This window comes from Phoenix dactylifera, chromosome 4, assembly GCF_051530095.1.
Source record: "Phoenix dactylifera cultivar Ajwa chromosome 4, Ajwa_hap1_PhDact_Kaust_v1.1, whole genome shotgun sequence".
NCBI lineage: Eukaryota > Viridiplantae > Streptophyta > Magnoliopsida > Arecales > Arecaceae > Phoenix > Phoenix dactylifera.
This window is the reverse complement of record NC_143193.1, coordinates 1901296-1915553: the sequence shown is the minus strand read 5'-3', so window position 1 is coordinate 1915553 and position 14258 is coordinate 1901296. Positions and strand designations below refer to the sequence as shown.

At 40.3% G+C, this 14258-nt stretch overlaps 1 protein-coding gene across 1 annotated transcript; it reads right to left on the bottom strand.

Annotated features, from left to right (window-relative positions):
- Positions 1 to 1877: 1877 nt before the first annotated feature.
- LOC103708099 (bidirectional sugar transporter SWEET14-like) lies at positions 1878 to 4708 on the bottom strand. Its single transcript, XM_026805002.4, has 7 exons — positions 4614 to 4708; positions 4449 to 4526; positions 3557 to 3593; positions 3237 to 3447; positions 2978 to 3142; positions 2699 to 2818; positions 1878 to 2606 (listed from the first exon to the last, which is right to left on the bottom strand). The coding sequence occupies exons 2-7, from the start codon at positions 4498 to 4500 to the stop codon at positions 2301 to 2303; spliced, it is 891 nt and encodes a 296-aa protein (XP_026660803.2). The 5' UTR covers positions 4501 to 4526; positions 4614 to 4708; the 3' UTR covers positions 1878 to 2300.
- Between the last annotated feature and the right edge of the window lie 9550 nt (positions 4709 to 14258).

Sequence of the window (14258 nt, the reverse complement as noted above, 5' to 3'; positions counted from 1 at the left end):
CGTAGTGGTCCTTCATTTTATTTAAACTACACATCATGTTCTCAAAATATTGGACAGTCTAAATAATATAAAATAGTATATATTTTTTGATTTCTTGACACATAGACCAGAGGATCTTTAAATTGTATGAATTTTGGTGTATAAGCAGTTTAGAGTAGTAAATCACATTCAACGGTATAGATCATTCATATTATTTAACGTAGATCTGACTGTATCTGAGTGGAGATCCACTCGAGTGTAGCCAAATCTAGCACACTCTCTCTCGATATGTATATATAAAAAGAGAGAGAATAAGCATAGCAAGTCTATTTAGAACCTAATATAGAATTTAAAGATCATCATATTGAGGTCTTCATACAAGTTCATTTTTAGTTGCTAATTGTACTTATGGTTAGATTTATTAATAAATTTTGTTCAGTGTGATTTATGGTGGCATTGCCTAATGAGCAGTGGCTATCCTTCATTTGAAACTGCAAATCACTGGCTAGATTCTCCTAACCGATTTCCAAGTCCAGCAAAATTTGGCTAATCAAGCGCAAGACTCTTTATTGCAAATTAGATTTTTTAGGAGAATTTGATTACTGCCATCCATTGGGACGTTTATTGTGGGTGTGTGAGTGTGCGAATATAATTTAGGCTCGTCGTAAATTAAGTCCATTGCATGGTCGCAATTGAATGGCACAAGAGTACATGCGGTGCAAATTGCTTAAGAGATGGACATAAGACTATTGTTTACGGCACATAAATGCGGTGGAGGTTGTTTCTTAGTTGGAGCATTGAGGTCGGTTTTTGGAAATGTCCAAGGTTCATGTTGTCCAAATACATGAGTTGGCCTAGTGAGCTTTCTAGCAAAGCTATAACAAAGTTGATGTTGTCCTACTTGAGTTTTCATGTGAGTTGATTTGGTTTGGCCTCTTTAATTTTCCTAGGTTCATAAAGCCATTTGACAGAAAGATTTGAGACAAAAAAATAAAATAAAATAAAAATAAAATTTTAGGGATAACATGGATCACCTCCTTAGTCGGTGAATTCATAGTCCCTTAAAATTTAGGGGTGACATAGACCCTTAAATCGTGGAACGTGATCACGTTGTTCCAAAAGCTCTAACCTTTTTGTCAAGAGATAGGACCCGGGACTCGTCCAAAAGAAACCCATCTTCCGCATGAAAAAAACTCCAAAACTTGACCGTTAGAATTCCACCCCTCTTTTAGGTGGGCCCCACTCATCATTGTCCTCTCTCTCTCTCTCTCTCTCTCTCTCTCTCTCTCTCTCTCTCTCTCTCTCTCTCTCTCTCTCTCTCTCTCTCTCTCTCTCTCTCTGTGTGTGTGTACTAAAAAAACCACTTGGGAGATGGCGGCAGAGGCGGGGTGGGCTTTATGATCAAAAGTCATAAGTCACAGCTGATTATTGCGGGCGGGAGGCGGATCGATGGGCTTTCAGCTACAGGGGCAGAGCTTAGAGCAGCTTAGAAGGATATCTCCTATGTGAGACAGAGGCTGGGGGCTGAGCGCATCATCCTAGAGGGAGATTCAGTCACAGTGATTGATTGGATACGGGAGGAGGATGGAGGGGGGATGGGAGTCCTCTGCTTTCTGACATTCGATTGATGCTAAGAGACTGCAGCACGTTTCAGGCTATGCACGTGTATCAGAAGGCGAATAGGGCTGCAGACTGGGTTGCCTCCTACACGGCGCAGCACTCTGGAGGGGTCTTATGGCCACACCAGGGCCCCCCTCGCCCCTGAGCCAGATTGTAGGCCTTGATTCTGTTGGCTGCTCCTACACTAGAGTAGGACAAGTAGCCGTTGTACTAAAAAAAAAAAAAACACTTGGCACCGACCCTAAACCACCTGACACGTGCGCAACCATCCACTAGAGGGACTCTCTCTCTCTCTCTCTCTCTCCTCGCAGGTTTTTGGGGACATCACACGCTCTTACTGCCAGGCTAACGAGAGAAGCAAGGTTTTTTACAGCATGCACGCAAGCCTTGTTTATGCCACAAGATATGCACCAAACGCATCAACTTCTGGATAAAGCCTTCCATCCTCCCTTACATAAGCTTTGTTAACAAAGAAAACCACATTACAATCAACGTAGACAACTAATATAAAAGATTATAACTCTCTCTCTCTCTCTCTCTCTCTCTCTCTCTCTCTCTCTCTCTCTCTCGCTCGCTCGCTCGCTCTCTGTATAACATTCATGTAGCGTTGGGAAGGATGTCATAAGCTAAGAAATGGGCTGAATAGAACTTCAAAGGGGAAGCGTGTGCACCCAAGTGTTCTGTCCCATGAGGGTTGGCTATCAAACCTCAAGCTGGTTCGTCTCAATCTCCTTTTGAGCTTCCATGCCTTCCATGTCACCGTCGTGGGTTGGTTCATGCCGCTCTTGGTCCTCCCTGTCCGCATCCTCTTCACCATGGACACCTGGTGAGCTGATCACATCGATGGGATGGACCTCTGAGCTCCTCTCGCCCGTGCCTAGCTTTGCCATTGTTATGATGTGTTCAGCCACCTTATTCTGATCATATGCAGCCTTCTTAGCACCCTTGTAGGCTATGTAGATTCCCATTTGGACGACTCCAAAGATAAAACCCAATATGTTTGGTAGCTATTAGAGCAAGACATGGCAGAAGCAATCAATAACTAAAACAAAGATTGGTGCAAAGTGATAGGAAACTTGGTAAACAATCAGGCAATTACCGCCACATATATGTCCTTTGTGAGCAGGCCATATGAAAACCAAGCGATGGCACTCAGTGTGAGGAAGAACGATAGCCAGAAGGGCATGAATTCCACACTCTTCGTTCGTATAACTAGCCTCTGCGCAACCGGATTATGTTCATTTGATGCAATCATAAATAATGATGCACAAATATTTAGTTAAGATGGATTGCTCAATTAAGCAAGATAGTAACCTTTGCTCATTAAAAAAAAAAAATGTTAGAAACTATACATAGATCATGTGTATTGGATACTCACAATGATGCTTAAAGGAGCTACGAAGACGCTGATAGAGAAACTCACACAGACCCATCCAAGAACACGAACTTGTTCGCGGGGACCCTTCGCTAGTAGGAGAGTGAGAAGAACTATCAATCCGAATAGCCCCACGTTCAAAAGTAGAAGAATTTGGGCAGTAAAAATCTGCAACTCCAAAGATCATAGTATCATGCAGTCATCATCAGTGTGCTACAACCATCAGCTAAAATGAACTCTAACAAGAGCCACAGCTGTATACCCTAGCTTTCTTCGGGGCATAACTGAGATACATGATGATGTACATGGTCTCGATGATGCATCCGATCGAGTTAATTGTAACTAGAAGGTAAGAATCAGTCTTGATGAGTGCATAGTATATCCATAGCATGGCACTGAATAGTGCAACCACATACGGCACGGACTGAAACCCTTCAGTCGATTTCTTTATGTAAACTCTATAAAACGTTGGCCTGTAATTAGAAGTATGGAATGGCATGGTAACTCATGGCTTGTCCCATTGGCAAAAACTGAAAGAAGGAAATTGAAAAGATGAAGTGCAAGATTAGGAATGATACTTACAGTGGGGCTACATACACCATGAATGAGATGATGTTACCTGTCAATCACCAGTAAATTGGATGGTATTAGTAAGATTCGAAATATTAATTAAAGGCAATGAAGAGAACATGCACATCTAATAAATAAAAAAATAAATCAAGAATTGATGAAGATACTGACTTATATAGCTTATTGCAACCTCAGTAGAAAGTAAAAGATTGATCAGCAGAATCCATATATAGGGAGGTTGAGGGCCAGCGGGCATCAAATGCGACAATATATACATATATGAGTTTTTGGGTAATAATCACATATATCATCTATTAAGCTGTCGATTCTTCTCTCGCAGCACGATGAAGCCTTTAATTTGTACTTCTAGCTGTTCGTTTCTCAGCTCACGATCGACTACCGAACTGAGGAATAATAAAGATGGAAGCTATTGCACGACTGTTCTACTATATATTGTGAGGAAAATATAGTTGTTGCATCGATCATTCCAACAATAGAAAAGTAAAAGAGTTTTTGGAAGGGAATTAAAGGAAGGGAGACCTTTATCAACTCGCACTCACAACTAATCCATGAAAACCATACATACATCCAAACATGATGAACTTATGATCAGGTTCTTACTTAAGCATAGTCTACTTTAAGAATGGTGCACCATCCTAGAATTCTAAAGCTTAGCTACCTCAGCTTTTCTCAAAGGTTAGCAACCTCAGTGTTTCTATGGCAGCTTTTGTAGGTAATACTCAAATCACTATTCTTAAAAGAAGAAAAAACATTTTGTATTTTGAATGTATAAAATATCTACTTAATAAAAGATTCGTGAGAGAAGACTCAAGATCATAAACTTGAAAGAAAAAAAGAGAGGAAAAAACAACTTTCCATGCATGCTTGATATATATGTATATACCTAGGATTCCAAAGGTGAAGGCCCAAGGGTGGTCCAATGATAACCCAGCCATTGCTTCTCTTTTAAGAATAAGTTTACCTGTGGTAGAAGGAAACAAGAACTCAAAAACAGCAAGCAAGAGTACTCTTTCTCCTCCTTTTTGAGAAGAAGGAAAAAAAATATCACCTCCTGCCCAAGAGCACGCAGTGGTGGTGGATGGAGGGGCGTTTGGATCCTTGAGGCTTGAGAGGGTGTAGAAGGCCCCTTTTATAGGAGAAGAGGGGTTGGCCATTCCTCATATGGTTTCCATGACTGATGTGGCATTTGGAGAGCTTCTCACGACTTAACTAAACATAACAATTACTTTATCAAATAAATGTTACAAAAATAATTTGTAAGAATACTCTAATTCTTTCACAAGCTATCAACATATATATATATATATATATATATATATATATATATATATATATATATATAATTATTCAGGTGGTTTCATGTTGCTGTGGGTCTTATATTTACGTTACACCTACTGGGGGAAAGATGGCTATGATAAGGGGCTCCTTCTTAAGCGAAAAAAAAAAAAGGGGGCTCCTTTCACGTGACCTCTCTTAAATAAGCCCCGCTCTCTCACATATGCCATTTAACCGTTTCTGCTCGACGCCAACACCTCTCCCTTTGCTTCTCCCAATTTTCCTCTCATTTTAAGAACTAAGAAAGAAAAAGGCTTTTTCAAATGCAACCCCCATGTATTGTTATATATGACTTTCAAATTGTTTGCTTTTGCTATTACCTTACTAATTGAGTTGATTTTCTATTAATTCGCTAATATGTAATTTATACTATAGAAAATGATACAAATACCCCTATAAAGTGACATGATGAGGGAAAAGAAAAGCTCGAAAAAAGGGTAGCCTAGACTTTCTCACAATCATATCTAGGGCTCGTTTGGTTCGCGGAAAAAGAAGGGGGGAAAGTGTGGTCAACGGGAAAGTAATGAGATGCCTCTTGTTTGGTTGGAGTTTTCAAAGGAGAGAGAAGGGAAAGTTATATTCCCATGGGAATGTGATTCCCACATTTCATGGGAAAGTCTTTCCCATGAGAAACATGGAAAAGTTACTTTCCCATGAGGCGGGAATCACTCCATTTTTACTTTTTCCCAAAAAGTCCCTTCAGCATTAAAGAAGCATTAAAGAGGCATTAAAAATCTAATCTTTATTAAGGGCATAATAGGAATTATATATAACTTTCTTAGGAAAGTGGATGGCCAACCAAACATAAGCACCTTGGAAATTTGTCACTTTCCCATGGTCAACCAAACATACCAAAAATACTTTCCTAGGCATCCTCTTCCTAGGAATTTGTTTCCCAGAAATCATATTCCTAGGAAGGAAAATACTTCCCGCGAACCAAACGAGCCCCTAAACAAAACATTATTTGCCACCAAGGTGGTAGTATGGTGGTAAGGGGGCGATAATTCCACTCGAGTTGCCCGGGTTCGAAACACGCGGGCAGCACGTGAAAACCTGCGACTTGTATCGAACATTCCTTGGTGGAAGGAGGCCCAGTGGAGCTGCTACGCGAATGGGCCGGTCCCTCCCCTCCTATCGTTTTACCAAAAAAAAAAAAAAACATTATTTCTAATAATAATAATGTTATTAGAGCTAATATCCATATATAACCCTCGCTGCTTCCTGGTTAACTTGGAAAAGATTTTATCACTTAGTTTGCCGCCCCACATCAGAAGAAGTGATTTTTATTTGTCTACACATTTGTTGGCATAGTGTTCCCTTTGTCCGAACTTCATTCATACACAATGCATGTGAAAAAAAAATTGAATTTTGAGGAGGTGTTATTCATAAAGGTTACATGCAATGATGCAAAGATATTTAGAAATAAAGGTGTGAGTCATATACATGAAAATACTTTATGCAATCCTTCTTGTTGTCATGCATGAGGTAGTTCTCACCAATTTTTCCCATGGTATGAACTAATTAGCATCACCTAGTTAGGTATCATTAGGATAGTGTACATCTAGCCTATTGTTACTATTGGAGGGAGGAAGGATTTTTTATGATTTGTTTATTATTGGATGCAGGTTTTACATGGTAATTGCTTCTCTTATCCCATTAGCATACATGGATGGCTTTCTTGTTTCTAAAGCTTTCTATATCCGTTATAAAGGCAGGTGTGAGGGAAAAGTAATAGCTTGTTGTCTTTTGTTCTGTTCTTCTCCTTTGTTCTCTCTCACCTCATTTCTTACGGGGTCTTTGGGTTGTTGAATCTGAAAGCTAGCTGGATATGGGGGTCCAGAAAGACCAAATAGAATGAGCTAAGATGAAGATTTGTCCACTCTATTCTTAGTTGTATCTTTTGCAATGAGAAGGTATAGAGTTCTCAAATTTTTTAATCAACCTCTTAAATAACTCCATTGTTGCTCAAAATTTTTGTTTTTCTTGAATATCCCAATATGTAGAACAATAAAGAAGAGACAAAAAATACAAAAAAAAGAGAAAAATATAAAGAAAAAAAACATATCTTTTGAGCTTCATCAATACATACTCAAATGCTTTGATATGTAGTTGTTTCATCAAATCACATGCATGCATGGACTTGGTGTATCTCATAATTAGAAAAGAGAAAAGATCGAAATGAGAGAAAAAACATGGTCCATGTCGTTAGCGAAGTTTGTTGCACATAGAACCAATCTTTAGTTAATGGTGCAATCAAAGTGCGGGCGGAGCTATCCGTGGTGGTCGAACTAAATGTTGCTCGAGCACATGTGACCGTTAGCCTCTATATGATTCCAAAATTCGAGTCTTTTCCTTATTATTTCGGGGGAAAATTCGATAGGCATCTTCTCACAATTTCATCTCATTTTTCTCTCTCCATCATTCATCGCTTCATAACCGTCTAAAGATGCAGCGACTAGCCCGAGAAAGGTATTGCTACTATTGCATGCAGTCATCAATTTAGATCTTCCCCATTCTGTTCATGGTTTTGTTCTTTTTCACATAGAGATGCTACTGCTCAATCTATATAAACACTTGATTCCAAATTGTGATTTGAGTTGAAAGTCTTGCTCCCTTTGAAATGGTAACTTCATACCCTTTGATATTAAGAGCCCAACATTCCATAGATTAGAGAAAGTCATATATGAACCCATTCCTAGAAAGCTATATATACTATTTTCCTCAAGGTATGGGTAAAGGGCACTGTCAATGGGCAATTGCTATCCGGCTATGCTTTTGGGTTGGGGTCCCTAAACTGAAAGAGGACATTTAGGACAAGATGAAGATTTTTTTATTGGAAAGATGTCTCCATATTCTTGCCGTAGTTTTTGAAGCCAGACACAACTCAGAAGGTTATCTTGGTCCAATATCTCAATTACATGGAGGCAAGGAACCTGCCATCAGGGGGGATCTGAATGCTTTCAGTAGTGGTTTTAGAATGTAATTGTGGTGGAAGCATGGTTAAAAAATTTGTTTGAGTCGACTCGAGACTTGGCCGTGTCAACCCGACTCAGCAATTTTCAAGCCAACTCGATAGGATTTGTTTCATGTAAAACTCAGATGTGTATTGGTCTTAATCCAGATGACTTTTCATCAAGTTACTCAAAACCCGGTCCAAGTCATTTAACTCAATCGAGTCTTAAACATTTTATTGTCCATTTCAATAACCATATTTTGTTTAAAAGTTTCATCTAAAGCAAGTCATTTAGGTTCCTTTTTTTTTGATACAACGATGACTCACACTGATGTTGCATGAGTACAACCAAGAAGGTCAGAAAAAAGAATTTGACGAAGAGGAGGAGGAACAACCTTGTGGTTCTCCCAGAACCCCATCCGAATGCTAGACAACAAAGAAGGCGACCCTATCAGCAATCTTGTTCGCCTCTTGGCAGACGTGAGTGGCTCTGAAAGTGCCACAACCTCTTGCTAGCCTGTGGATATTCTGTAGCAGCAGTTATCCATCGTTAGTCCTGTGTAGACCCCGGATCCACTCGATCACCGCTGCAGAATCTCCTTCAAGGTGGATGCTGTCTACACCCAGGACGAGCCTTGCATAAGTGAGGCCTCTTCAGGCAGCTCTCAGATCTGCTCTAAAGATAGTCACGACAAAGATGTTCGATCCTCGGCTATAACTAGTCTAGAGTCGTGACCTTTAATCACAAAACTTACACTTCCACTGCCGCTACCATTGGTTATACTGTCGTCTTCACCTTAAGAAAACTTGGGGGTGGAGGATCCCAGAAGATGAAAATCACCTGGGTCACTATAAAAGTAAAGTGGCAGTCTCAGATGTCCCTCGCCGCCCAGATGAAACCAAAGTAGTAAACTAAGTTATTTCAAAAGCATGTAGAAGTGCTCTATCCACTACGATACTTGGATACATTCTTCTATTTTTGAAGATGCCAGGTATTTTTGTGAAGCCAAATATGTTAGGCCACATAAGCACATGTAATGCCCTAATCTGCAGTAATAGGTCTCCGCAAGGAATCCTTTAGGTTGCTGAGGAAGTCCTCAACTAAGGACATGAACCGCAACAAGCTCGAAGAAGTGAGGGCCCTCCTCCAAATTTGAATTGCCCACGAGCATGCAAATAGAACATAGGTGATGGACTCCTCCATCTCTGGGCATCCCTCACATGCAGGACTAATCCTCAATCCCCTTCTAGTTAGCACTCTTCTGGTCGGTAAGCAACCCCATACTACCTTTTAGATAAATAAGGCAACATGAGAGTGGATGCACAACCTCTGAATCCAGCCACCATCAATCCATTGAGTTGCCTCCATGCTAACCAATTCATGAAGGTCTCGAGCGCTAACTTCGACATGCTAGTCGCTCTTCAGACCATCCTGTCCGTGACCTCCCCAGTGAAAATTGGTAGAGCCAGGACTCTCTCAGCCAGCTGCACCCCAAAAGGCACGCCGAATGGTGTCCACGTTCCATCTTCTCATCCTCTAGGATGATGTGGTCACAAACTCTGCGACCGACCAAGCTCTCCAGATTGATTATGATAGGTCACAACCCAAGCGGCTTCTTTGTCAGCCATCTGTCATCCATAACATCGAGACTGACCATCACCAATAGCCTATCTGATCGAGGGGAGCACCATCGGGGTTTTGGCACATATCTTCCTCTAGATGAAAGAATTGTGTCACCCAGTTTGGAAGTCTAGCGCCGAGGATCGTGCACCGTATTTGGCCCTTAACAAGGCACTTCAAAGACTCTCAAGCTCAAGAAGGTACCTGGCTACGTGTCTAGCAGCAAGAAGCTCTCGCCTTGCAAGCGTTAAGTGAACACCTAGCCCTCCACTGCTAAGAGGCTAACAAACCACCTCCCAGGCCATCAGGTGAATTCTGCTTCTGCCCTCCCGCTTGCTCCAAATTGAAACTGCCTACTTCAATTGACAGATCGTCGATCCGTGGTCGACCTGATTTGGACATAAACCATCCCCACTGATTATAGGGTCCTTGCCCTTTCTTTTCGGATCACATGCCTTTAAACTACTCAAGCTCGCGATCCTTGGGGTAGGGTGGCTACTCGCCTCCTCAGCCCGTTTGCTTGCAACCCCCATCGGAGCCTCCATGCTAGCGGTTGGAGCGCCTTCGGGTGAACTCGAAATTCGTGGCTCAACCGATAAAGATGGAGAAGTCGGCCACCACGAAGGGGGAATGCCGAACTTGACCTGCTGGTCCGACTCACCACCCTCTCCCACGACCCTAGTGTCTCGGATGCCGACCGCTCGAGAAGAAGGGGAAGTGGACTCGCGTCGCTGGGGATCGTGATTCTCCTTGCCTGGGGAGAGAATCGCACTTGAGGGAGGAGATCTGGGCCGAGATTGGGCAAGTCCAGACTCCACCAACCCAATGCCCCCACGATCCTTGGGTGGCCTCGTAGCCCGCTTTAGTGGACCTAAGCCGGATCTACCCTTCAACAATACAGTATCGGCCTGCATCCCAGCGGCTCGACTTGGCAAGCCCTCTTCTTGGGCTTGGCCCGCATTGCAACTCGGATCAGAACTTGACTCAGGTCCCAAACTGAGTTGACTCACCCCATTAGTGGAATGCCCTGTGTTGCCGTCCAGAACTCCCTTCTCTGGTGATCTCCTTTGGGCCACATTGGTGGGTTTCTACCACCTATCCGAAGCTTGTGGCGAGCCAGGCGAGGTGCCCTTTAGTAAGTATAGTGTGGACTATAAAAGATTGGGACTTCTATTCCTCACTCACCCAACAACACCATGGTGTCCAACTCCCGTCATATGTTTTAATTTTTATTGTTAAATTAACATATTATTTATATGTTTGGATTTTTTATATTTATTTTGTCAAATATTAGTATTGAATAAAATACAGTTAATGGCAGGAGATTGAAGGAGATGAGAAGTGGCACACAGCTTAACCACCATAGTTAATGGCTACTAATAGTGGATAATATGAAGCCTCTGCTGTTAGTGTAAATTATAATCATATGCATCATCAAAAACTCCGCCAAATTGCTCTTCCTCATTACGGTTGCAAGGAATTATGTATATGATCGATTAGATCATATAGTATATGACACTTGAGTGGGTAAAACAACATTGAACATCTGAATTTGAGTGATGGATTAAGCTTTTGAATCTAATGCAAGATTGTGTATATGTGGAATTTGGATTATCCTTGAATGTATCAAGGTCTAATAACATGCCCTATTAAGCCTAAATTCCTTTGATCAGTGCTGAATTTGGAGTTTCTCTCTCTGACGACAAAAAAAAGTGTTTCTGTTCAACTGTAATTCTTATTATATTGGTTAGAGACCTAGATTTGTATACAGTAGCACCGAGTAATATATACAGAACAGTCAGAATGGCACTTATCAAAGGGAAAAAAAATAAGGCATCTATTTTTGAGCATAATAATTTAATGTGGTATTTATTGTATTTCATGTATAGATATGTACATAAATTTGTTGAATGCAGCACATGATATTGCATCTGTTGCTTGTAACCTTTCATACTTGATACTTTCTGGCATTAGTTTACCTTTGAGATGGACTAGTTTCCCTGATATCAAAGATTTGAACCAAACTTGAACCTGATTGCTATTTGAGTAGCATATTAGGTATGATTTATGAGGAAATGGTCTTTGAATGGCTCTGCATTTGGACTACATAAGGATTTGGATAAAATTTGACTTATTTAACAGTCTCTCTCTCTCTCTCTCTCTCTCTCTCTCAAACAGGTGAACAATTTATTTCATTATTTCATATGAATGTAGTTGATCAAAAAATATTGAAGCTTTTATAGACTATATGAATATCATAACTACATATTTACTCCAAAGGAGGTGCCAATGATAGAGTTGGCAAAATGTCTGAACGACGATACTATCGATTTGGATGCTTTCATCCAATAATAAGGCATATTTAATTAAAATAAGAAAAAAAGTTGAATTCCATAGCTGACTCAAGCCATGTCTTTTAGTATTTTCTAATAGCAGGGGAAAGGGTGAAAGTAGTTGTAGTGGCAGATTATTCCTCTACCCCTTGGTGATGGACTAGTGATCTAAAATACAGCTGATCTACACAAAGCATCTCGAAATCTACACAGCCTTTTCTTTTCAGCAGCAAATCTGCACAATTTTAATGCATGCATTAGTTACTATTGTCAAATATATTTTTGTTTCCATGGATACGAAAAATTGAAACCATAATAATTGATATTTTGATGTAGTTACAATACATACAAATTGTAAAAAGAGGATTGTATATCTATTGTCAAATTTAATTACTGGAGATGTAAATATTAAAATTTAAACCATTAGATACAAGATTTAAAATGTTTAATAAACAAAAAAAGAAAATCCTATAGTTTTGAGATTTCTTACCTATATATCAATTTGCATAAAATTCAGCACACTGTATTGTGTCACTAGAACTATTAATTTGAGACAGTTTGGTTCATAGGCAAAAAGATCTTTGAAATATACAATTTCTTCTTTACAAGTATTTTAGACTATGTAAATCACATCTCATTGTTTAAAATTTTAATTATAGAAATCTAAAAAGAAAATGGGCATTGCCTTGGGGTGACCATGTCTTCTCTTTCTCCCCGAGCTAAGAACAACCTCAACCTACCAAGTCATGTTAGAATTTTTGAATCTACCCAAAATGAAACCTCAACCTACCACACCCCATCAAGCAGTTTTCTATCTTTCTTTCTTTCTTTTTTTTTTAAAAAAAAAAGAACAAACCCATCGAGTAAATTGGTCTTGTTCGGAAGGACCCCAACCCGGGTTGCACTCTTGACCCTAGCATGCTAGACCCATTCGAGGCGCTCTAGCCAATACACGGCGCATATAGTTTGATAGCCATCTATCTTCTGATGGTAGCCATCTAGGGATGCACAACACTCTGCAGTGCATGGGCTGCTCCGCAGAGGATCCTAGCTAGTTGCTACCCCGAACCTGTGCCACCTTATGCCATATCTCCCTTTTGCTTGAATGGTGGACCTTGTTGTGTATCTACATTTGTTTATTTCCCTCCTGTTAGATTGCGAGTCAGACCCAACCTGCAGTTCTTGCTCAAATTAGCTATCTTCATGGAAGCTTGTCCTCTTGTTCCAAAGAGCCGCCCAATATTCAATGACTACATGACCTCAACCACTAGAGGCACAAACTACCATTCGTGGTCTCTATACTTTTTGATATTAAAAAAAAAGGTTAAAGAGCAACCAATGAGACTACCTCTATGGTTAGCATTGGAGTCAATATCATGCATTGGGATGGTCGGACCTGCAAAAATTGTTAGATTGACATGGACTCACACTTCGTTGCCTGCTGCCTTATTAGAAATAGTTAGCTCCATGAAAGTTTGTCTTCTTGCCAATACAATCACCCTATTGATGACTGACCTTATGATCTCAGCTACTAAATGGTTTGATGATTGAAAAAAAAGAAATTTCTTCTTTTCGATAAAATAATTATTAAAATATTACCAACTATTTTATAGAAATGATAAGAATTATCCTTGTTAAATACTCGAGGTATTTCTACCAATACAAATTTGATCGACCATAGCCCTAGTTGCACTGTGCTTATTATCAGATTTTGGTCTTGCACATTTTAAAGAGTTAGGAGCAACCAATTGACATGGGGGAATTAAATGTTATCATCGAGATAGTAAGATACATACATTTTAGGTCCATATGTTGTCACATTTTAGGTCATATCTAATCTATATATCTCCCTTGCTCAAAATAGCTGGCTTCATACATTGGGAGTCCTCTTCTACTGTATGACAAGAAGAATCACATGCTCAATGAGATTGCAAGTTCAGCTACTATGTCATCGCAAAGTGAATATGTTTTGCAAATTCAACTATGGGATAGATGATGCTTAGATCTAGTATCTGATAATCGATTTTTTCTTTTTTCTTCTGCCGGGGTTGGATGCAAAGTCTGTCAAACTTTTACACCAGTACTCAATAGATGGTCATTTTTGCAAGGCATAGGAGCAACTATAAGGCCTCCAACTATTGCACAATGTACATCATGCACTAAGCCTAGAGGGTGTTTATGTAACTTCCTTTTTGCTACGTCTATATTATAAAAGCCGTGCCAATTATATGCAAAGAAGCTAATAGTAGTGGAGTGGTAGAGAATCATGCATTGATGGACTAGGTAGGGCAAATAAAGTTATAAAGATTGGATTGCCCTCTAAAATGATAATTGTCACGCCCCCGCCTCTGCGAGGCACGTGAGGCACCTAGTCCCCACGTGGGGGCCACATGAGGTGGGAACACGGAGCTCCCCTGCCAGATATTGTCTGGTTCTGGAGCTTCACGCAAG